A 25,860-nucleotide genomic window follows, 5' to 3' on the forward strand; every position below is an offset into this window, starting at 1 on the left:
GGTTTCAGTTTACACTTGTAGGCACAGACTCTTGATGGTTGCAGTACCCCCGAGATGGCACTACGCTTATTAGTTAGTCTTTACACTTGGTGGTGTGAAACACTTTGGCTTAATAAGATACTTGTTAGTATCAGTCAGAAGCATATCTAGGGGGGCAGCCGGCCATATACCCCTGGCGCAGCCGGCAGGGGGGCACTGTTGGGCCACCCAATGAGGCTGTCTGAATTGTCTTCTCCAGTGGCTGCATTCTGCCGCCCCCAGACTGGGAGTCAGTCGTTCTCTGAGCTGGCTGTCAAGCTAACAGCCGGTTAACAGAAGCTGCAGCGCACTGGCTCCCAGTGTTCAATTCCACTCGAGTCTTTCAGACACGAGTGCAACTGGACCTCCGACCACCAGGTCAGAGCAAAATCAGCAGCGTCACATGACCTGATCACGCTGCTGGCGTCACTTGCTGGCGCAACAGACAGAGGCGCTCAATGGTGGTAAATGCTCCACATTAGTGAAGCTGAAGACACCGTAGATTAAATGTAACGGGGGTTGATTTAGGGTGGGGGAAATTTAGTGTAACAGGGCTGGGGAAGTTTACTATGTGTGTGGGGGTATTTACTATGTTGGGGGAATTTACTATGTGGGGGGTATTTACTATGTGAGGGTATATTTACTATGTGGGGGGATTTACTATGTGGGGGGAATTCACTGTGTGTGGAGAGATTTAGCGTAATGGGGCTGGGGGGTATTTACTGTGTGTGTGGGTATTTACTGTATGTGGGGGTATTTACTGTGTGTGGGTTTTTTGCTGTGAGTGGGTGTATTTACTCTGTGTGGGGAGATTTACTGTGTGGGGGAGAAGTTGCTAAAACATAGTGCAAAGTTTCTTATTCTGACATGAAATATTTTGAACATTCAGAAAAGTATACCAGTAAAAGTTCCTTTTACATTTTTGGTGAAGGCAGGGAGACAACTAAAAGGGGGCTACAGCGTATGTGACCTGGGGCAGGTTGCTTTGGAGGGCCACTAAAAAGCCATATTATGGTCCTTATGTATAGGCTCGGACAGGCTTTGCCCTGGATGAAGAAATATTTGGCTTTGGCTAGTATACTTTGATGGAGTAAATGTGAAAATGGCTTCTTCAGAGAGGAAGAGGACTAGAACTCTAGTGCCACCTTAAAAAGGCAACCATCAAAAAGTGACCGATTGTTTAAATCAGATTTTGTGTTACATATATTTTTTAAAAATGTTGTCAATGTTTTTTTTTTCATATTAAGATCTTTATAAAAAAAACTAAATTAGTAATCTTGTAATTTTCACACTGGCCTCTGAGACTTTTTTAGATTCATATTTCCTGTCTTTTCAGGAACAGTTTTCAGTAGACTCTTTATCATCAGAGGCAGGATTACAATAACAGGTAACACCTGTATACTCAGCTCAGCAGGATCCACTAATCACAATAGGAGATGTCACAGCTGAGGATGATGATGTAAGGGGCAAATGGGCACTCTCCACCGGGTGTTAAAATAAGCTTTATTTTTTTGCGGTTCCAGACAGAGATTAAGAAGACAATGAGCCACACTGTCTCCACAATCTCTGTTTGGAACCGCAAATAAAGTTTATTTTAACACGCGGTGGTGAGTGCCGTATCCCTGTTTTTCTACAACAGCTGACAATGACCTTTGCACACGTTTATTAGATGCATCAATACAAAAGTTACCGTCAAAGTCTGTTCTTGTATATGTGGATCTCCTTAAAAAAAATCAGGAAGATAGTCTAAAAAAGTCCCAGTGGCCGGTGTGAAAAAATGCAAGATTTCTATTTTTTATTTTTATCTTCCCTTTCAAGGGAATCTGTCAGCAGGTTTTTGCTATGTAATCCGAAGACAACATGAGGTAGGGGTTAAAACACAGATTTCAGTGATGCCTCTCTTATCAAGCTCCATTCTGTTGTTTACTTTCAATGGTTGTTTTAGCACCATGAGCTTATCATTGCTCAGACACAGAAGCACGTGCTTCCTGCTGGTCTGACTCCTCCCCTTATTATATGCCATTAATACATAGGTAATTATTATTTTAGTGGGACTTGGTATGTGGAAAGAAAAAAAGAAGACAGCTGGCTCAGTCACTGTACATGGCTGGTGTTCTGGTGGGAGCCATCATCTTTGGAGGACTTTCAGACAGGTGAGAAATACTGCTGTCTAGCTGAAATCATTGTAAGGGACCCTTCATGGCAAGGTTTGCATCGCGGACCCTATGCATCCTATTATGGGACCCCTGAGTGTGTGTGTGCTATCTGGGGGTTTGCTTCTTACGCGACAAATCAGTGAGACCAGGATCCGTTTTAAAAGATTAAAATATCTTTACTGAAATTCTTCAAACAGGATTTCAGCAATTGATAGCAGGCACAATACTTCATATATATTTCTTCTGCATCATGCAGAGGCTCCACCTTCATGAGAATTAAATACGGCATTTCTATAGTATATTGTAGTACAGAGGCTTTCACGTCCGTGCAGCAATGAGGCAGTGACCCAAGAAAGTTCAACTTAAATGAGTTTATTTGCCAACTTACAAAATAAATCAAGACTTTAACATCCGGTTCGCAGCCGTAATGTGCATATTAGTTCGTGTCAGTCCTTTGCCGTGGGTGACTGCATCCCTCGTGTAATGGCTTTGCTTTAGTCTCTGACCTGTGTTCAGTCTCACACAGACCTGTCCTACACAAAGCTCCTGCTCTGTTGTTTGCAAACCAAAGAACTGACACACTCAAACCTTAACTGAAAGTTTAAATTGGAATCTTGGACACGGGCCACTCCCAAAACCCGGAGTGGAGGGACAGATCCAACCCACTACCATCCTACAGATCTCTCCATGTCAGTGTGGTGCCCCTGAGGGCTCAGTCGCCACAGAGGTACTGCATCTCACCCAGAGGTGTGGTACCTCACTCTCAGGTAAGGAAGGAGTACAGCCTGGGACCCTAACACCTGCATACAACACTACACTACTCCAGACCAGCTGGAAGGGCAAGATGTGTCGCGCTTCCTGCTGAGCCCTGTCCCTGGCTGGAGTGGGGGGAACCAAAGTAGGGGGAACCATGTAGTGGGTGTGGGTGGACGAAGTAAATCAGGGGAGCATTGAAAGGAGTGATATAAAAAGAGGGTGGAACAATCTAGAAGGGTTCTTCAGTGAGAGGAAGAGTTAGGAGCAGGAGCTCTGCAGAAGCTCTGCTCAGGAGGAGGGCCAGAGGAGAGGCCCAGGACTGGAGAGAGAGAGAGAGGAGCAGGAAAGGCTCCAGGAACGTGGAAGGGACCCCAGGGGTAAGGGAAGTGCTGGAGGCCACCCGTACGCCCGAATCTGCCAGGCGGTGGAGGGGTCAGGTTGCACAGAGGGGACCGGTCCCTAAACTAGGAGAGTTCTTCAAGTCTCAACTAGGAAACCGGAGGCTGTAGTATTTTAGGTACTGCAGCCACAATCCACATCTGTGTCACCAAGAAGGTAGCCATAGAGGACCCAGGGGACAGAGAAGATGTAGCCCGACAAGGTCCGCGGTCACTGGATTGGGACACTAGGTGTGAGGTGCAGGGAGACGGCCAGAAGGAACACACAGAAGGGGGTCCCGCTATGTACTCTGGAGGTACCTGAGGGTTGGCTGAACCCCTCCCTGAGTAAACACAGGACGACGTGGGAAGTTACCCTGGCCCTGGTAACTTGGAGTCTGAAAACCGTGAGTAAAACCCTGAAGATTGCACCCCACCGTCTCTGTCAGTTATTGCTGCTGCGCCATCACTCCCTGCACTACACTGCACCACGAGTGCTACTTCATAACAACAACATCTACACTGCCCTGGAGCTAAGCTCTACCTGTGGAGAGCTAAACCAACTCTGCTGCGTCACCATCAGCTCCAGAGGACCTGCTCCGCAGCGGCGGCTCCACATAGCCGCATACCACAGGTGGCGCTGACTCGCCCCCTGGGCCGTGGGGCACTCGGAACCGGGCTTCAGTGCAATGATGGGGGTAGTTGTGGCAACCCGATCCCGTAGCTCAGGGTGGTCAGACCAAATGCTGTGGCAGTCTATTTGTAGGGTTTTGAATGTCCGACTACGCCACCCGTGGATTGCGGTCAGGGAGGACCGCCGCTGCAAGGCAGACCGCTGAGGCTGATGTAGATATGCAGTACAGAGATTGGATAACTCCCCACGGGAAGAGTGTAGCCTCAGGGCAGTGTAATAGGATGCTGGGGGTGATGGTGCAGGCGCAGCATAAATCACACAGAGTCTAATGATGCAGTCCAGGGTCTTTTACTGGTGGTAATAAAGCAGACCCTCCCGGGAGTACTGGCTAGCATTAGGGGCCTGGTCAGTCTATGAGCAAACAAGAATCCCCCTGGCCAGGTGGAGTTGTAGGCCTTCCCGTCTGACTGCACTCTTCCTGGCTACCTTGCTGAAGTCGTGTAGTAGTCCACGTCCCTGAGTATACCGTGTGGTGCTCACCCGTATGGCTGGTGACTTGGACCCTCTGGTAGCTTCCGCTCCTCGATGGCGGTACCGGTCCCTTGTGTGTGACTGAGCCTCCGGGCTTCCTATGGCCAGAGGACCTGAAATCCCCTGCCGGCTGGTTTCTGCTGCTGGATATATAAGTCCTCACAGCCTCGGACTCCTGTGTCCGGTTCTTAGCGTCTTCTGCCAGGACGAACTCTGCTTAGCTCAAGTCCCTGGTCTTCAGCTCCTGGCTCCTATGGAGCTCCTTGCTGCTGTTCTGTCCCTTCCTCTGGAACTTCACTCTCTAACCCCGCCCCAGATCCAGTTTATATAGGGCAGGTTCCTCCCCTATCTGGTCTGGGACAGGAGGTATTGCATGTTAAGTGCTCCTGACCAGGAAACTCCCACTTGCTCTCAGACGTGATATTTCTATCACTGTGGCAACCAGACCCCTGGGGTGCCACATTCCCCCCTAGTGAAATTTAGTACTCCGGGACTAAACACATTTTTGCCACATAACATAACAGGGTATAAACAATAATACAACAACATATGTACAAGAAGTTTAGTCTTTAGAGGTCACAGCGCTTCCGTGACCGGGAGTCCATGTCACCCAACGAGGTGAAGTCTTGAATGGTGCAGGGACCTGTCCCTACAAACCCCAAGTCCCTGGCCTTGGGCGTGGCGGCAAGGCTGAAGCTATCTACTTTGGACCACAAGGGGGCCACGTCGGACAGGTTTTTCTTCTGTGGCCATCTTCACAAGAGGGCACCGGGTGCAACTATCTACAAGGTAGTTCCGGTTATTCATCGTCCATAACCTGTTAGTCCATGAACTAGAAAAACTAGAAAAACATAATTAATAACCAGGTAACAAAAACATCAAACATTTTCAACTTTTACGTATGTACAGGTAGATATATACTTGGCATTAGATTCTCCAGTGAGCGGGCATTTGACCTTTAGTGCTCCTGGTGGACCTACGTAACCCACTGTCTGGTGGTACTCTATTCGGGTCCCCTGTTTCTACCCCCTGTGTACTGGGTGTGCGCGTGTCTGCACTAGAGGTGTTTGCAGATGTTACAAGTAGGTTGGACAGCTTTCTGTGTACTCTTTGGCTCACCACGGGCATGGCAGGCTCACTACTAGCAGAGGGTTGATTCTCCTGGGCTGCTGGTATGGGCTCTTCTGCCTCCGGGGCCACTTGCTCTTCCAACTCTACTTGCTCTTCTGCAGGTCCTTGAGGTGCTGGCTGGAGAAAGGTAAGAACGGGTACCACTATAGCGTTGTTAATTTGCGTCCAGGATCGGGGAAATTCTCCGAGTACCGTGCTGACCATGTCTTCCTTTTCCTCTGCGGGTTGAAGGATATCCTGGTCTTCTTCAGCACCTTGTAGCTGCTCGGGACACTTCTTCAGGTGGTCTCTGGAGACAGTGGCTGTGGTCTCTCCTCCATCCTTACTGATGACACATACTTTTGGGTTCTCATGGCTTGAGGGCAGTACGGTGTACGGGTCCTTCTCCCACTGGTCATCCAACTTGTGGAGCCGTCTCTTCCTCTTCAAGACCTGCTCTCCAGGTGCCAGGGGAACAGCGGGAGCATGTTGGTTATAAGTCCTCTCTTGCCTTCCTCTTGCTTGAGACAGACTTCGCTCCACAGTCTCCTGTACTTTCCGGTACTGCTGCTGCCGTTCCATGTCCCAGTTTGCTTCTGGTGAGGTGTCCTCGGGTGTGAGGACTCCCATCTCCAGGTCAATTGGCAGCTTACCAGATCTTGCTCTCATTAGGTAAGCCGGGGTGCAGTTGGTGGAATTTACTGGGATATGGTTATACAAGTCCACCAGATCAGGCAGTTTCTCAGGCCACAGGCTGCGTTCCTCCAGGGGTAACGTCTTGAGCAGGTCTATCACTACCTGGTTCATTTTCTCACACATCTCGTTGGTTTGGGGGTGGTAAGGCGTTGTCCTTATCTTCTTGCAGCCATACAAGTTGCAGAACTCCTGGAAGACCTCCGCTTCGAAGGCTGGACCTTGGTCAGTCAACACTTGCTCCGGATACCCGTGTGGACGGCAGAAGTGCTGCTGGAAGGCTCTAGCTGCTGTTTGAGCCGTTAAGTCCTTGACAGGGACCACCACCAGGAGCTGGGAGTAGTGGTCTACGATGGTGAGGGCGTAGACGTACCCGGACCTACTTGGAGCCAGCTTCACATGGTCCAGGGCTACCAGTTCCAGTGGCTGCTTAGTGATGATGGGCTGCAGGGGGGTCATCTGGCTGGCACGGTCGTTCCTCCTCAGGTTGCACGGGCCACAGTCTTTGCACCATCTCTCAATGACCCCTCTCATGTCTACCCAGAAGAACCGGTCACGCAGCAGGAACTCCAGCTTCTTCCATCTGAAGTGCCCTGCTCCATCGTGGTATGCCTCCAGGACCATAGCCGCGTCCCGTCTCGAGACCACTACCTGCCAGGTCAGCTCATGTGTCCGGGAGTTGACAGTTCTCCGGCACAGCTTCCCCTTGTAGAGAAACAGTTTACTCTTCTCCTTCCACAGCTGTTTGGTCTCCTCCGGGGCGTCTGGGTCAAGGGGGGCATCAGCCTGGGTCAGCATCTCTTTTACCAGGCGGACTGCTGGATCACTGTCTTGCGTCTCCGCCCAGCAGTAGTGGGGTAAGGGATTGAATGTTGCGGAGTGCCTGTCCCTTACCCAGTGGGAATACTGGGTAATCCCATAATGATGAAACGTGGGGAGTTCAATCTCTTCCAGTTCTTCTGGATCTTCCCCTCCGTCCGGTAAGTTCGGCATCCTGGACAGGGCGTCTGCGTTGGCATTTGAGCGTCCTGCCCGGTATTTGATGGTGAAGTCATAGTTGGACAGGCGGGCCATCCATCTCTGCTCCAGGGCACCAAGTTTCGCAGTGTCCAGATGTGTCAACGGGTTGTTGTCCGTGTACACGGTGAACTTGGAAGAGGCAAGGCAATGCTTGAATTGTTCCGTCACTGCCCACACCACTGCCAGGAACTCTAGCTTGAAGGATCTATAATTCTCAGGGTTTCTCTCTGTGGGCCGTAGTTTTCGGCTGGCATAAGCGATTACCCGTTCTCTTCCCTGCTGGATCTGGGACAGCACCGCTCCTAGTCCGATGTTGCTCGCGTCCGTGTGGAGAATAAAGGGCTGTCCGTAATCAGGGTACGCCAGGATTTCATCCCCCGTGAGGGCCATCTTCAGCTGGCGGAAGGACTCCTCTTCCAACTTGTCCCACCTGAAGGGTGGCTTCTGGTTTTTGGCCTTTCTGGACTGGCCTATTATGAGGTCCTGCATAGGGGTGGCCATTTTGGTGAAACCAGGAATGAATCTTCGGTAGTAGCCTACCAACCCGAGGAACTGCCTCACTTCCTTTATGTTGGAGGGTCTTGGCCAGTCCATAATCACTGTGATCTTATCAGGGTCAGGAGCTACTCCATCAGCACTCACCACGTGTCCCAGATACTGCACCCTTGGTTTCAGTAGATGACACTTGGAGGGTTTCACCTTTAAGCCGAAGCCTGCCAGGGCATCGAGCACTTCTGCCAGGTGCTTTAGGTGGTCCTCATAGGTCTTGGAATACACGATGACATCGTCCAGGTATAGCAGGACCGTCTCGAAATTTCTATGCCCCAGACAGCACTCCATCAGCCTCTGGAAGGTCCCTGGTGCGTTGCAGAGTCCGAACGGCATACAGTTGAATTCACTGAGACCCATCGGGGTGGTAAACGCGGTCTTCTCCTTGTCTGCCTCTGCTACAGAAACCTGCCAGTACCCGCTAGTAAGATCCAAAGTGGAGAAGAAGTTAGCAGATTTTAATGCAGCTAAAGATTCTTCTATCCTAGGTAACTGGTACGCATCTTTATGTGTGATACGGTTGATCTTTCTGTAATCTACACACATCCTCCTGGTGCCATCTTTCTTTTTCACAAGAACTAGTGGAGCTGCCCAGGGGCTACAGCTATCCCTGATTACCCCAGCCTTCTTCATTTCTCGCAACATTCCCTCGCAACATTCCCTTGGCATTCTGATAGTGTGCAGGGGGTACAGGCCGGTATCTCTCTTTTATGGGTGGATGGTCCCCTGTGGGGATTTGATGTTCTACCCACTTTACTTGCCCAAAGTCTAGCGGGTGTTTGCTAAAGACCCTTTCGTACTCCTGAACCACCCGGTAGACTCCCTGTTTCTGGTGTGGGGGAGTGGAGCCAGTGCCCACGTGCAGCTTCTGGCACCAGTCCTCCATTTGTTTCTTGGAGCCGTTACCTTCCTCTGGGGGAGATGGAGGCAAGGGTTCCACGGCCTTTACAGAGTTCTGGTTAATGGTGAACAATTTGGCTAGCGTGGCATACCGAGGCAAGTATACTTCTCTTTCCCCAATGTTTAGGATGCGGACAGGTACCCTCCCATGGCGGACATCAACCACCCCCCGTGCCGTCAAAATGGTGGGCCTACTGTCTGAGTAAACAGGCTCTACCATAGCTTGGTAGTCTCTACCCCTCAGACCAATAGCTGACCGACACCAGATCATCATCTCACTCTTTGGGGGCATGGCGATAGGGAACGGGTCACTCATCCTAACGCTACCAATCTCACCACCCGACAGTTCTACCTGTTGCCGTTTCATCAGTGCCCGGATCTCCTTTTGTAGGACACGCTGCTGGCCGGAGCTGGCGTTCAATGCAACCTGCTGTAAAATGGCAATTACTTCTGAAAGGCAATTCTCAATAACGTTAGTACCCAAGGTTATTTTAGGGTGACTTTCACGACGGTCAATGTCCACAATAATCAGTCCCTGCGCCGGCAGTTCAACTTTACCAATTTTGATGGTCACCTCCTTGATCCCGATCTGCGGCACGGGCTGACCATTACTGGCGATGATGCTCAAGTCATTATCTGGGTAACGGGTAATATCCCTGTCATTCCAGTATTGCTTGAAAAGTACATAGGGGATGGTGGTTACCTGCGACCCGGTGTCCAACAGTGCACTCATGGGAATGCCATCCAGTACCACAGGCAAGACCGGTCGTCCCCCGACATACTTGTCACGCCAGTTTGATGGGCCTGATGATCTTACGCCTGGGGGTTGGCCCTTTGCCCCAGGTTGGGCTCGTTTAAATTACAGTACCTTGCCATATGTCCTGGTTGGTTGCAGCGGCGGCAGATGGGCTGTCCGTCCTCGTTGTAGCGGTCGCTGGGTCTTCCTCTGGACGATGGGATCCTCCTCTGTCGGCGCCACCGGACGTCCTCCGGACTGGTGGCCAGCTTGATCCTTCCTGGAGAGGGATACCTGTAACGACTGCACAGTCCTGGTTAATGCGGCAACGCTTTTGGTCAGTTCTTGGACCTGATGGTGCAGGTCTGCAGCCGGGTCTTTATCCAAAGCCTTCGCACCAGCTCCCACAGGCTCTGCAGACAAGGGCGCCGCCTCCTGGTGATAGGTAATAGCAGGGCACTGGTGGGTTACAGCGCTGCCCGGTGCCGGTTCTCGGAGCGCCCGGATGGCCCTGTCTTTGAACTTTGCAAAGTCTAAACCAGGGTTCTGCAAGGCCATTGCACGTAACTGGGTTCGGTGGGCGTTGGACAGCAGACCTTCAATGAATTGCTCAGTCAACAGTTCATCTGCATTCCGCACACTGTCAGGGTCTGCCTGTTTAATGGCTCCCAGGGCCTCTTGCAAATTCAAAGCATAGTCTCTTATACTGTCTTGGGCCCGCTGCTTGCACCCATAAAATCTCATTTTGATCTCTGCTGAGGTGCGGGTATCAAAAGTGTCCTTCAGACGGGCTCAGATCTCCTTCACGGTCTCCTTGTCCCTGACTGACCAGGACTTTACTTCACGTTGGGCTGCGCCGGTTAACTGGCCTATCAATATGCTCACTTTTGGCCCTCCGTCAGGGGGTATACTTTAAATAGGCTGTACAGTTTCTCTTTAAAGTCGCTTAGGGTATGCGACTCCCCTGAGTATTGGGGCAGCCAGGACGCTCCGAGGATGTAAGGCATTGTGAACGTCATTACTGCGGCAGCGGGCGCGCTGGCGGTGGCAGTCCCCTCCGCTTCCAACATCTTCCTCCCCCCTAGTTGACCGTGGCCTACCTTCTGTTGCTTCTTCTCCGTAGGCCGCGGCTCCGCAGGCGATCGTCCGGGTGGAGGACCTTGCGTCGCGTCCTGGTAACGTCAGCGTCCGCTCGGCTCCTTTCAGGACCTTGCGCAGCGTCCGTGTGTAAGGCGGGGCTTCAGTTCTCGCTCGCTTTCGTCATCCACGCCCCTCTTCTTCCTGCGCAGCGTCCCGAAGATGGCGCCCGATGGCGGGAAAATGGCTGCGGATGGCGGGAAACGGCTGCGGATGGCGGGAAACTTCACTTCAGGTACGTATAAAGTCTTTTTCAGGCGCGCAATACCCGTTTGTGGGGGGTTGGTCACAATCCTGCCGACTACGCCAAAAGCTGACTCGCCCCCTGGGCCGTGGGGCACTCGGAACCGGGCTTCAGTGCAATGATGGGGGTAGTTGTGGCAACCCGATCCCGTGGCTCAGGGTGGTCAGACCAAATGCTGTGGCAGTCTATTTGTAGGGTTTTGAATGTCCGACTACGCCACCCGTGGATTGCGGTCAGGGAGGACCGCCGCTGCAAGGCAGACCGCTGAGGCTGATGTAGATATGCAGTACAGGGATTGGATAACTCCCCACGGGAAGAGTGTAGCCTCAGGGCAGTGTAATAGGATGCTGGGGGTGATGGTGCAGGCGCAGCATAAATCACACAGAGTCTAATGATGCAGTCCAGGGTCTTTTACTGGTGGTAATAAAGCGGACCCTCCCGGGAGTACTGGCTAGCATTAGGGGCCTGGTCAGTCTGTGAGCAAACACAATCCCCCTGGCCAGGTGGAGTTGTAGGCCTTCCCGTCTGACTGCACTCTTCCTGGCTACCTTGCTGAAGTCGTGTAGTAGCCCATGTCCCTGAGTATACCGTGTGGTGCTCACCCGTATGGCTGGTGACTTGGACCCTCTGGTAGCTTCCGCTCCTCGATGGCGGTACTGGTCCCTTGTGTGTGACTGAGCCTCCGGGCTTCCTGTGGCCAGAGGACCTGAAATCCCCTGCCGGCTGGTTTCTGCTGCTGGATATATAAGTCCTCACAGCCTCGGACTCCTGTGTCCGGTTCTTAGCGTCTTCTGCCAGGACCAACTCTGCTTAGCTCAAGTCCCTGGTCTTCAGCTCCTGGCTCCTACGGAGCTCCTTGCTGCTGTTCTGTCCCTTCCTCTGGAACTTCACTCTCTAACCCCGCCCCAGATCCAGTTTATATAGGGCAGGTTCCTCTCCTATCTGGTCTGGGACAGGAGGTGTTGCATGTTAAGTGCTCCTGACCAGGAAACTCCCACTTGCTCTCAGACGTGATATTTCTATCACTGTGGCAACCAGATCCCTGGGGTGCCACAGCATCATGAACTGTATATATAAAAACTATAAATCCCCTGTAAATAATATTTCCCTTTTTACTGACAGCCCTGGGTCACGGACCGGGTCACCGTCACTGTGACATCTCCCCTAGCAACGACTGGTCCGGCACCGAGTACCCCACGGCCCTGGGGGCGCTTCATTAGGGTTTCCTAAATCTAACTTGGTCAAATAGCTTGACCAAGTCCACACTCTCTTTTCTTTTGCATTGTAACCACAGCTGTGGCTGTAATTACAATGCTCTCCAGTGGGTTCAGTATGTTCTATGCACATCCCGGGGGATGACCTGCGTGTATGATTACCCTCACTGCCTAACAATAGGTACAATACAAGAGTAACAAAGCACTTCTCCAGCTTTCTATCTCTATTCTTTCTGACTTAATCCTCCACTGCAATGTGGACCTCGTGTTCCTTCATCAGGGCCAGCTCCAGGTTTTTGTGGGCCCCGGGCGAAAGAGTCTCAGTGGGCCCCTTTAGCACATACCACGATTCATGATGCACAGATACGGCGGAGAAATATAGGTATACAACACAGGGCCCAGTCTGCCACCTCATCCTTCAAATATGCAGACACACACAGTACGCAGACATGCACACACACACAGTACGCAGACATGCGCACACATATACAGTACGCCGACATGCACACACACAGTACGCAGACACGCACGCACACACACACAGTATGCAGACACGCACGCATACACACACAGTACGCAGACACGCGCGCACACACACAGACACACACACACACAATACGCAGACACGCACACAATACGCAGACACGCACACACAGTACACAGACATGCACATGCACACACATACACACATGAACATGGTACACAGATATACACACACAATACGCAGACACACACATATACATACACGTACATATTTGAACACATTCTTAAAAACACATATAAAACAGACATAAATATATATACACAGTCACACACACTGACATACACAGACATTCACATCATACATGCACACACACATTAGAAATATTTTTTATATGGGGATTGGGGAAGCTCGCTCACCTGCCCCCTGGCCTGTGTCCCGTCCAGCTCCTCAGTCATGTGGCAGTTCAGGGCCTCAGGTGTGTCACATGTCCCTGGACCATCAGGAGGGCCCACTCGCCGTATGGGCCGGGGCCGCTTCCCCGGCATCTGTGCAGGACCGTCGGTGCTGTTCAAGCCCTGCTCTGCTTCATGCAGCAGCAGCAGTGTGCGGTCAGTGTGCTGCTGCTCCGCCAATCAGGCCAAGTGCTATCACTTTCAAGACATGGCCGTGCGCTGTGCGCTGTGCGGCTGTGTCTGGTAGTAATGACGCAGCAGGGGCGACACACAAGCACAATTAAAGGCGCAGTGTCGCCCCTGCATGTCATTACTACCAGACACAGCCACACAGCGCACAGAGATTGGCCATGTCTGGAAAGTGACAGCACTTTCACTCCTTTACATTAATTACCATTTATATGTTATTATATTGTCATGTTCCACAACTAACATATAGTCATAAAAAATCCTAATTGTTCCTAGGTATGGACGAAGAGCGTTGTTGATCTGGTCTTACTTTCAAATGGCTGTAAGTGGAATCTGCACTGCATTTTCTCCAAATTACCTGTCTTACTGTGTGTTCCGGTTCCTCGGGGGAATGGCTCTGTCTGGAATAGGACTGGACACTACAGCATTAAGTATGTAAAAAAATCTAATAACTTAAGTTGTATAATACAATAATAGTGATATACTTACTAAATAGTAATCCAAGTATGAGAATCTGGTTGTATAAGAAGTGTACTATTTATGATTGAGACAAGCTTTCACAAAAGGCTTAAAAATGCGCCACCATCATAGCTCCTTTAAAGGGAATATATCACCTATATTATTTTTAAAACCTACAAAGACAATAGAAGTATAACGGCTAGCTAAACAATAGTAAATCATTATTGATTGAAAAACATGATAAAAACAAATAAAATGAAGATGTCAGGCAGAAAGCTAAACCACAAGGTATGCCCCAAATTGTCAGGTTGTCATCAAGCTCAAAAATAGCAAATATTAAGGATAAATCCCCAAAAGAAAATTAGAAACAATGCTTGCAAATGAATAGAAAATACTATAGTAGGAAAATGTCAAGTGGTTGACTACAAGAAAAATAGTGCGCAGCTTCAGCAAGTGGGCAAAGTGCCCAAATTAAACATACTCATATCCAGTGTATCAGGGAAAGTTCCAAGCGGACAGCAACAACAGTGCAGCCTGATAGACTATGCATAAGTTATAAGAGAGGATAACCTATAAAAAGATAAAGTCATGCAAAATGTAACAATCCAAGCAAAGGACAAAGTATAGCAAAAAGGACAACACCTGTGTGGAAAATGGCCTGAAGGAACACCCCGATGCGCGTTTCGTGGGGGTTTACAGTACATATTAAGCTGCCAATCAGGGGTGTGGCTGGGGTTATACAGAACTCAGCAGTCTGGCCACTGCTATATCTACCGCAGAGAAAGCAGGGATTGTATCAAAACTACACCAAGCAGCCCAGTAAGTGATAAATCCCTGGAATAAGGTACTCCTACTCTAAATTATGCTGCTCTCATATTACATAGCAAAAACTTGCTGACAGATTCCATTTAACAGGGATTCTGGTGATCAATAGAAACTGCTGCAGTAACAGGTATCAGACCCCATCAGTATCACCATGCCTCTGGAAAAGATAAAAAATGGAATGCAAATCCCATGCCGTCATTTTTCGTCATTTCCCTGAAGCAGTCTCTTGTACACTAGCAGTGAAAATCTACAGTCTCAAGTAACCATTTCCGAGAATTCAGACTCTTGATGCACACAGATATCTAAAATAATAGGAAATGATCCATTTAACCACGTTACTGCATCTGGCACACAAGAGAAATCAAATAAAGGCTTTTACTGATTGAGGAGGCTGCAAAGACTTAGTGTTAAACATATGTCTATTTTCTCTTTCCTACATAATGGCCTTAACTATAACTTCATCAAATAGCAGATAAAAAAAACACAATAGATAAAAATAATCGAGAAATAAATTATGAGGATGTCAAGAAAAATGCTACATCTTTGCTTTTTTTGCTTTGTTTTTTTTTTGCGCATGAAATGACGGATTTTCCAAAGCTCACAGTTGTCCCCAAAGGTAACAGTTCACCTTTCACTCATCTCAAAGTCAATTTTACTTCTTAACCCATTCACCACCTTGGGTTTTTCCGTTTTTGCACTTTTGTATTTTGCTCCCCTTCTTCCCAGAGCCGTAACTTTTTTATTTTTCCGTTAGTATGGCCATGTTAGCGCTTGTTTTTTTTGCGAGACGAGTTGTACTTTTGAACGACACCATTGGTTTTACCATATCGTGTACTGGAAACGGGAAAAAAATTCCAAGTCCGGTGAAATTGCAAAAAAAAGTGCAATTCCACAATTGTTTTTTTTTTTCATTAAATACTAAAACTGACCTGTCATTATGATTCTCCGGGTCATTACAAGTTCGTAGATACCAAACATGTATAGGTTCTTTTTTATTTAAGTGGTTAAAAAAATCCAAAGTTTGTAAAAAAAAAAAAAAAAAAGTTGCCATTTTCCAAGACTCGTAGTAGCATCTCCATTTTTTGGGATCTGGGTGCGGGTGAGGGCTTATTTTTTGCGAATCAAGCTGACGTCTTTATTGATACCATTTTGGGGTAGATACGATGTTTCAATCGCCCGTTATTTCATCTTATTGCAATATTGTGGCGACCAAAAAAACGTAATTCTGGCATTTTGATCTTATTTCTTGTTACGTCGTTTACTGATCAGATTAATTCTTTTTTTATATTGATAGATTCTGAATGCGGCGATACCAAATATGTGTAATTTTTTTTTTTAAATTGTTTTATTTTGAATGGGGCGAAAGGAGGTTGATTTAAACTTTTATATTTTTTTTAATAATTTCAAAAACATTCTTTTTTTACTTTTCACATGCTTCAATAGTCTTTATGGGAGGCTAGAAGCTGCGATCATCTGATCGCCTATGTAGCCCTGCTACGTGTAACAAAAATGCTCATCTGCTATGAACGCCAACTGCTGGACAGTGCTCATAGAAGATCGGCTATGACAACCACTGGGGTCTTCTGGAGACCCCAAGTTGTCATGCCAACCCATCGGCGGCTCGCAATCATGTGATGGGTGCACCGATGTTAAATGCAGCTGTTGGAGTTTGACAGCGGCATTTAACATGTTAACAATTACGATTCCACCCGCGGCTGTTAGGGGCACATGACAGCTGATTGGATCAGCTGTTATATGCAAGGAAAAATGCAGGCTCAGTGCCGGAGCCCGCATGGAGTGCAGGAACACAACCTTAGACATACCTATACGTCCAAGGTCGTAAAGTGCTGACTGATAAACTTCACCTTCTGAGTTATTATATTTCAACTACTTCCTATTAAGCATTTGTCTCTTGATTTGTCTCCTATACTAAATATTTATAGTTCCTATGAAATAAAAATACTGCTCCAACTTTTCTTTTTAACCTTCTGTTCTTCCTCGAAATGTATGAACAAAAATAACATTTGGGTGTTACCTTACTGTTTTTCAATAGATCCACCAGAATTAGTTTTCAAATGGCACTTTCTGTGATTTCTGAATCATTGCAACAGAACACAGAGATAGTTAGCAAGTTGCATTGCTGTCACTTACTAATTACCATTAGTTATCAACAGGTACGATGTTAATGAGAGATTTCAGCATCATGTCAGCCAATACTTTGGATCTTAATGCCTTGTTTTTTCTGTTAACGACACCCACACATTTTATAGTACGTAGCTATTCTTCATGTTTGATGTTGACACTCATTACCCCTGTCAGTATCACAGAGCGATAATATAATCTATACGGTGTAACTCTGGTTTTACTGAAGTTTATACTTTGAGGGAACTGGATCAGCCTAGAACAAAAAAAAAAGGAACGTACAAATTATTTATATCACATTGATTGGTCTTCATTGAACCAATGGCTCAATTTTAATAATGCAGTGATAACTATATAATTTATAAAAAAATGCAAAAGGGAGAATTTCACCCCTTTTTATTCTGCAATCAAGCATACTAAAATAAAAATAATTCTTACAATCAGGTCATTTGTATTTTTTTTTAAAATATTGCTAAATTTTAAGTTGTAAGGGGCGAAAGAGCCTATAATATTAAATAATAGAAAATCAAAGTTACGTCATATACTATAAAACTATATCTGTAACTATGGACCACTAGGAGAAATACATTAATACTAGCACACTGTGTGCCAACAATCTTACAGACACACAGAGAGTGCCAGATTGGGCAACAGGTTGCATGTCATTTGATGAACCCAAGGGCAGATAGACGGCCTGTGCCACATAGGGACCCGTAGGGGAGGAAAACCCAACCAGGAACCTGATTTGTGCTGATACATATGTTGGCTTCTGTATATACTTGCTCGTGGCAACTCACAGTTTGGTGTAGTGTCTGCACGTTGCTTTTTTTTTTTCATATTCTGTAGATTCTCCTCTAAAAAAAAACTGGACTCTAGGGGCTTTGGCATCTGACACTACAGATGCCTTTGTATACTAAGTTTATTTCCAGATTTTTGCTAGGATTCAAATTTAAAACTGTGATATTGAAGACAGAAACGCTATCAGTGAGCCACAGCCTGGAGACCTACAGGGCCCTGTGTGAAAAAGTGTTTGTCCCCCCTCCCTTAAGGCTATGTGCACACGATGCAGAAATGAAGCAGAAAATTTCTGCATCATTTCTGCATCTCCCTGGCAGAAAAAACGCATGCAGATTGTGCATGCGTTTTTCCTGCAGAATACATGCGGATCCACATGCAGATTGACATGCGTTTCCGCATGCAGATTGACAAGCGCTTTCCAGGCGATTTTAGCATCACCTGGAAAGTGCTTGACAACTAGGTCACACTATATAAATCCATGCAAACAGCATGGATTTATATAGTGTGACCCGAGAGAGTGTATATACTTACCTCCGATGGCCCGCGCTGTCCTGCTCACTCCGTTCTCCCGGCTGCCGGCAACTTTGAATTGAAAGACCTGCCGACGTCAGTGTAGCACCCTGAGGACTCGGCTGCTACAGGGGTATTGCACCTCAAACCAGAGGTGTGGTATTCCACTCCCGGGTAAGGATGGAATGTGGGACTGAGCTCAGATAGCTGCATGCACTACACTCATCCCATTTCCGGGGGACAGAACTACGGTACTCCCACCAGTTAGATGTGCAGGTACGACAGCGTCTGTCCCTGGCTGGAGTGGGAGGGGGGGAGGAACATCCCAGTAGTGTAGGGGCAGATAGGGGAGGGGCTCTGGGCATAGAGGTAGGAGCCCATTGGGTGCTAGTCACCTGGGCTCACACATAGAGGGAGTATATATGGTGGGCACCATCTAGAGATAGAGTCAGTCTGTCAGGAGAGTTCTGAGGAGGAGTTCAGCCAGGAGGGCTGACAGGGAGCTGTGGCTCCGGCTGGGCCCAGTTCCAGGGCCAGGCCTGAAGCAGAGAGGAAGAGGAAGAAAGGCCCAGAGGCATAAGACCAAGAGGGAACCCTGAGATCCCACGAGTGAGCTAAAAAGGGTGAAGGGTTGGCAGAAGAGGGCACCGGATCCCAAACTGATGGAGGCAAAACATCCTTAATCAGGAACCGGAGGTCGTGGTCAAGTTTTGCCACGACCCTCACCACATTCACCAGGAAGGTACACCACGAGTAGGGTCAGGAAAGCCTTAAAAGGTTTTACCATATAGAGGCCCAAGGGAACCGGACAAAGGTGGATCCCTGGTGGGGATGGCCGGAGAGAGAGAGAGAGAGGGGAGCTCAGGACCACGTTCCGGAATTGCCTGGGGGTTGGCCGAGTCCCGCACCTGGTGGACGCAGCACGGCTCGGGTGGTCACTCCCGGCCGAAGTGACTGAAGCAACACCAGTGAGTAAAAACCCTGAAACTGCATCCCACGTCTCTGTGCCTCCTTACCGCACCATCACAACCCCCATCATCTCCACCTGCTGCCCTGAGGCCATACCCCTCCCGTTGGAGGTTATACCATCCCCGCTGCACCATCCTTCCACCGGCCTCAGCGGTCTGCTCTGCAGCGGCAGCTCCAAAGCTGCATTCAACGGGTGGCGTAGTCATCCAACATCTACTGCTAATAGACTCGCCACTTAGTTTGACTCCCTGGGCACGGACCGGGTCACCACCACGAGACTACTACCCCCATCTGATCCGGCTCCGGGTAAGCCCCCCCGTGCGCGCGATGCCGCACGACACAGAAGGCCCAGGGGCGCGTCAACATTGGCGTAGTCGGCAGAATCGCGTGCCCGCCACCACCGGGTACTGCGTGCCTGAAGAAAAGTTCACAGTTACCGTAAGAAGAAGTCTCCCGCCAATTCCAGAGGGTCCCCGCCATCGGACGCCATCTCGGATCGTTTCCCGCCGTTTGCCCGCCATCTGCAGCCTTTTCCCGCCATCCACGGAGTTTCCCGCCATTAGGAGACGATTCCCGCCATCTGAGATGATTTCCCGCCCTGGCAGAGCGGACGCCATTATGGGCGTGCCAGAGGGTGGCAAGAGGCCACCTCCCATCCTGGGCCTGGTCCCAGAAGAGCGCCAAAAGCAAAGACCGCCCCCACCAGCAGAGACTGCAATGATAGAGATGTCCATCAGAGTGGGGGGTCTGCCCCTGGAACTGACAATCACCAAGTTGCCCCAGGACCGCCCTCAGGATGGGCGGATCAAGAACAAAAGAGAGAGGATGGGTGCAGCCTGGAGGAGTCTGGAGAGATCGCACCCGGAGATGGAGGGAGAGTCAGGCAGCACCGACCCTGTGGTCAGGAGCCTGTTGCAGGCCGCCACCCCCGAAGGCCTGGTGGAGATTCTGGCACAGCTCCCCCGAGATCGGGAGCATTCACAGACCGCACTGGAGGGCTTGGCTCGGAAGATGGCCCGAGTGCAGCAAGAAGTGCTGGCCGATTGGAGCAGAGAAATGGCCCTGCAAGCTGGAACCCGCCAGCAAAGGCCGCCACCCGCAACGAGGAGCACGCCTGCCCCTGAAGATGGTGCAGGAGGGACGAAGGCCGGAGACGACGCCGTGGAAGGAGCTGAAGAGATGGAAGCAGGTAAAGGGGACGTCACCACCCCAAGCCTAGTAGCCGTAAGCCTGCCCCAGCTCCCCGTCGCAGAGCCCGAAATTCCCCTTACCGAGCCCGTTGCTGCACCGTCACCGCTCCAAACTAGGCCTCAAGCGGCAGGAGCCGCGGCCGCGCCCTCTGTGACGTCACGCGCCTCAATCCAGAGCGTGGCCAAGCAGGAAACACCATCGGCCTGGTCGCAAGATCGAGTACCCCCGGGCGCCGCAGTCTCCACAGCGCCCTTCACCTTCAGGGTGCCGCCGGCCTGGTCGCAAGGCCTGGTGAATCCGGGCACCGTTGCCACCACCGCGCCCTCGACCTCCAGAGTGCTACCCTTGGGTGAAGACTTGTTCGCCCAGCATACTTGCCCGGATGGGCAACCCTTTGTGTGGCCTCCGGAGTACACCACTCCCCGACTCCAGAAGGAATGGCCTCTGTGTGAGCCCCTGATTCCGGCTCCGGCGCCCGCCAAGATCACCCCACTCCCGTTGGAGGAGGCGCAGTTCACATGGGACCCCACTGGAGAAAACCTCATCGGGTTCACCCAAGAGACCCGGGCGGCCGCAGCCCAGCGTGCGGAGTGCTGCCGGCAACAACTGGAGGTCTTCGACAGGGAACGGCGAGACAGGCGGGTCCGCGAGGAGCGGCTGCAAGTTCAGAGTGCGGAGCAGAAACGTCGGACCCGGCGAAACCCCCGTGCAGCCCACGGTCCCCGCGCCACCGGGACCATAATCAAGTTCCAACTGGAGCACGGTTGGGGCTTTATCCGGGATCACAGAACCCCCGGCGACGTCTTTGTCACCCGAAGAGATGTCGAGAGTCATCTGCCGGAGGGACACAGAGGACGTGACCTTTACCCGGGTGACGAGGTCACCTTCACCCGGCATCAGTGTGCTAAGGGACCATATGCTCTTCATGTGCACCGACTGACCGAGGAAGAGCTGCGGTATGAGGAGGATCAAGAGGACCCGGACGGGTTTGAAGATTACCCTCAGAAAGGAGCAGGAGGACGCCGTTACTGAAGTACGGTAAAGTGGAACTGTAAATAGTTACCCGTAAGGGTACAAGAACTGCTGCTAATTAAAATATGGTCCCCGTTGGGACTAGTGAATTGTTCCCGTGTGTCCCTATCCGTAACCAGGCTGAGGACTGTGAGCAGCCATCCCTTTATCCCCACTGGCCGAGGACTGAGAGCGGCCACCCTGTAAATAGTTGCGCTTCCTAAGGCGCCCCCTACCGGTTTTATAAGGAACTGTATTTGTGACTGTTGCACTTTTACCTGGTCATAAATTGCACCGTGGCCAGAAGATCAAGAGTGTGTTTTATAAGAGAATGTTTTATATGCAAGAGTTTTATATTGAAAGTTAATGTGTTTTATATGTAAGTGCACTTTAAAATTTTTGTATGTTTTATATTGTTTTACTCTTTTACAGCCCGAGGACGTGCTGTGGTTTACCAGGGGGGAATGTAGCACCCTGAGGACTCGGCTGCTACAGGGGTATTGCACCTCAAACCAGAGGTGTGGTATTCCACTCCCGGGTAAGGATGGAATGTGGGACTGAGCTCAGATAGCTGCATGCACTACACTCATCCCATTTCCGGGGGACAGAACTACGGTACTCCCACCAGTTAGATGTGCAGGTACGACAGCGTCTGTCCCTGGCTGGAGTGGGAGGGGGGGAGGAACATCCCAGTAGTGTAGGGGCAGATAGGGGAGGGGCTCTGGGCATAGAGGTAGGAGCCCATTGGGTGCTAGTCACCTGGGCTCACACATAGAGGGAGTATATATGGTGGGCACCATCTAGAGATAGAGTCAGTCTGTCAGGAGAGTTCTGAGGAGGAGTTCAGCCAGGAGGGCTGACAGGGAGCTGTGGCTCCGGCTGGGCCCAGCTCCAGGGCCAGGCCTGAAGCAGAGAGGAAGAGGAAGAAAGGCCCAGAGGCATAAGACCAAGAGGGAACCCTGAGATCCCACGAGTGAGCTAAAAAGGGTGAAGGGTTGGCAGAAGAGGGCACCGGATCCCAAACTGACGGAGGCAAAACATCCTTAATCAGGAACCGGAGGTCGTGGTCAAGTTTTGCCACGACCCTCACCACATTCACCAGGAAGGTACACCACGAGTAGGGTCAGGAAAGCCTTAAAAGGTTTTACCATATAGAGGCCCAAGGGAACCGGACAAAGGTGGATCCCTGGTGGGGATGGCCGGAGAGAGAGAGAGAGAGGGGAGCTCAGGACCACGTTCCGGAATTGCCTGGGGGTTGGCCGAGTCCCGCACCTGGTGGACGCAGCACGGCTCGGGTGGTCACTCCCGGCCGAAGTGACTGAAGCAACACCAGTGAGTAAAAACCCTGAAACTGCATCCCACGTCTCTGTGCCTCCTTACCGCACCATCACAACCCCCATCATCTCCACCTGCTGCCCTGAGGCCATACCCCTCCCGTTGGGGGTTATACCATCCCCGCTGCACCATCCTTCCACCGGCCTCAGCGGTCTGCTCTGCAGCGGCAGCTCCAAAGCTGCATTCAACGGGTGGCGTAGTCATCCAACATCTACTGCTAATAGACTCGCCACTTAGTTTGACTCCCTGGGCACGGACCGGGTCACCGCCACGAGACTACTACCCCCATCTGATCCGGCTCCGGGTAAGCCCCCCCGTGCGCGCGATGCCGCACGACACAGAAGGCCCAGGGGCGCGTCATCAGCGTCACGTGACCCGTCACATGACTCTGACGTCACCGCAGGTCCTACAACTCACTGCAAGTGCCGGGAAGCAAGCAGGAGCGCTGCGCGGGCCGACAGATGGTAAGTATATATATATTTTTTATTTTATTCTTGTTTTTACAGCTTTTTTAATGGTACCTGGATGTGGATGAGACTCTCCTCTCCTCCACACCCGGGTACCATCCGCACATTAGAACGCACCAATTACGCAAGTACAGATGCAGTCTTGCGGAATTGGCGCATTCTAATGCAAGTCAATGGCGGCAAAAACGCTGCGTTTCCGCAAAATTAAATGACATGCTGCGGATTTTTGAGCGCAGCGTTTACTCTGCGGAAAAATTTGCATCATGGGCATAGCACATGCAGATTTCAATTGGGGAACATTGCTTCCCTTCTACCATGCGTTTTTCATGCGTTTCCGCGGCGTTTACGCAACTGCAAAAACGCCGCGGAAACGCATGAAATACGCATCGTGTGAACTCAGCCTAAAACATAAATTAACTGTGGTTTATCACATCTTTGGGAAGCCGAGTTCAATTTCCCTAGCCACACACAGGACTGATTACTGCCAAACCTGTTCTCAATCAAGAAATCACTTAAATAGGACCTGCCTGACAAAGTAAAGTAGGCCAAAAGATCCTCAAAAGCTAGACATCATGCTGCGATCCAAAGAAATTCAGGTACAAATGAGAAACAAAGTAATTGAAATATATCAGTCTGGAAAAGGTTATAAAGCCTTTTCTAAAGCTTTGAGATTTCTAAAGCTTTTGTGAGAGCCATTATCCACAAAAGGCAAAAACATGGAACAGTGGTGAACCTTCCCAGGAGTGGCCAGCCGACCAAAATTACCCAAAGAGTGCAGCGATGACTGATCCAAAAGGTCACAAAATACTCCACAACAACATCAAAAGAACTGAAGGCCTCACTTGCCTTAGTTAAGGTCAGTGTTCATGACTCCACCATACGAAAGAGACTGGGCAAAAATGGCATGCATGGCAGAGTTCCAAGACGAAAACCACTGCTGAGCAAAAGGAACATAAACGCACGTCTCAGTTTTGCCAGAAAACATCTTGATGAACGCCAGGACTTTTGGGACAATACTCTGTGGACAAAAGTTGAACTTTTTGGAAGGAGTATGTCCCATTACATCTGGTGTAGAAGTAACACAGCATTTCAGAAAAGGGACATCATACCATCAGTAAAATATGGTGGTGGTAGTGTGATGGTCTGGGGCTGTTTTGCTTCTTCAGGACCTGGAATACTCCCAGTGGTAAATGGAACCATGAATTCTGCTGTCTACCAAAAAATCCTGAAGGAGAATGTCCGGTCATCTGTTCGTGACCTCAAGCTGAAGCACACTTCGGTTATACAGCAGGACAATGATCCCAATCACACCAGCAAGTCCACCTCTGAATGACATAAGAAAAACAAAATTAAGACTTTGGAGTGGCCTAGTCAAAGTCCTCGGAAACCCTCCAATGTGGCTGAATTACAACAATTTTGCAAAGATGAGTGGGCCAAAATTCCTCCAGAGCATTGGCGCAAGCACTTGATTGCAGTTGTTGCTGCTAAGGGTGGCCCAAGCAGTTATTAGATTTAAGGGGCAATCACTTTTTCACACAGGACCCTGTAAGTGTGGATTTCTTTTTCCATTAATCATAGACCTTCAATTAAAAACTGCATTTTGTGTTTACTTGTGTTATCTTTGTCAAATATTTAAATTTGCTTTGTGATCTGAAACATTTAAGTATGTCAAATATGCAAAAGAACAAGAAATCAGAAAGTGGGAAAACACTTTTTCACACCACTGTATATCACCGAGGTGGTTGGCCTCAGTTATATAACTCTTGGGAGAAAGTGCACCAGTAACAATAAGTTACTGAGATGGATTTATTTTTGACTGGATTTTGGGTCCAGGATTTAGAAAAGACCAAAAGAGCCTGGGTGGGAAAGGTCACTCCCATACTTCAGCCAGATCCCAGCCAGTCTAATCTTAGTGGTTGGACAGAGGCTGCGGTCCAGAGATTCTGGTTCTGACATCTGCTCTATCACCAGCGCCACCCTCAGAGTGAATATGGCGGCGCCTGGTGACAGAAGCAGAAGTCGCAGTAGCAGGTTCTGGTGGAGATGTGACACTGTGCTAGAGACAGAGAATTGCCTGTACTGCCAAATTGGTGAGACTGTTTTGATTTACCTTGCCTTACCCAGAGAAAGGACTGTTTTATTATTCATTTGTGCTGAAGAAAGGACTGTTGTCATTTTGAAGCTGTAAATTTTATGAAGGATAACAAACTTTATTCTGTTTTGATATAAAATCCCTATGTGACTGTGCGTATCCAAGCAGCTACCAGAGAGCTGAAGCCCCTACAGTTTATGTATGTGTATGCATAATAGAGGAGGATCCCAGACACACGTTCTGTACAAGAACCTTTCACTGTCAGTGTCCACTCCTGGATGAACCAACATTTACAATAGAGATGTACATATATAGATTTATGTGCCCCATTTCATTCATTAGTGTTATTTATGTGTTTTTTTTTTAAATATTTTGTCTTAACAGTTATAGAATGGGTTCCAACCAAAGTACGCACCATTACCGGCACCTTGGCAGGATATTCATACACAGTCGGGCAGCTCTTCTTGGCAGGTTTAGCATATGGTATACGAGACTGGCGATGGCTACAACTCAGTGTCTCTCTTCCGTTTTTTATTTTCTTTCTCTATTCCTGGTGAGTGGTATGAAATTATAAGGATATTTACATACTGTCTGGTAAAATATATTTTGAAAATGAAAGTCTTCATTCATAAATAGCCCAAATTTAAAAAAAGTCGCAATTCATGAATCTATCTAAAGCATCTGAAAAAGCCACATTGAAGTAAAAATCGGAAAAATAATTAAACCGCAAAATGAAAGTTGAAAAAGAAACATTTGATGAATGTATTGCCAATCAAAACGCCATTTATTGAGAGGTATTCACGCCATAGTCCAATTGAAGTAGTGATAATAATTAGAGGGGTGTTCACAACATTAAAAGTT

At 49.2% G+C, this 25,860-nt stretch overlaps 1 protein-coding gene across 1 annotated transcript in view; it reads left to right on the forward strand.

Moving 5' to 3' along the window:
- Nucleotides 1–25,860, forward strand: part of LOC141174579 (solute carrier family 22 member 6-A-like) — a 93,539-nt gene that overhangs the window by 15,091 nt on the left and 52,588 nt on the right. Inside the window, exons 3-5 of the mRNA XM_073659517.1 lie at nt 2,068–2,171; nt 13,477–13,631; nt 25,384–25,552. Of these exons, the coding sequence (XP_073515618.1) occupies nt 2,068–2,171; nt 13,477–13,631; nt 25,384–25,552 (428 nt within the window). The remainder of the gene's footprint in view (nt 1–2,067; nt 2,172–13,476; nt 13,632–25,383; nt 25,553–25,860) is intronic.

The sequence above is a fragment of the Phyllobates terribilis genome, unplaced genomic scaffold (assembly GCF_046119375.1).
Source record: "Phyllobates terribilis strain yellow unplaced genomic scaffold, ASM4611937v1 Scaffold_13__5_contigs__length_258822181, whole genome shotgun sequence".
In the NCBI taxonomy this organism is placed as follows: Eukaryota; Metazoa; Chordata; class Amphibia; order Anura; family Dendrobatidae; genus Phyllobates; species Phyllobates terribilis.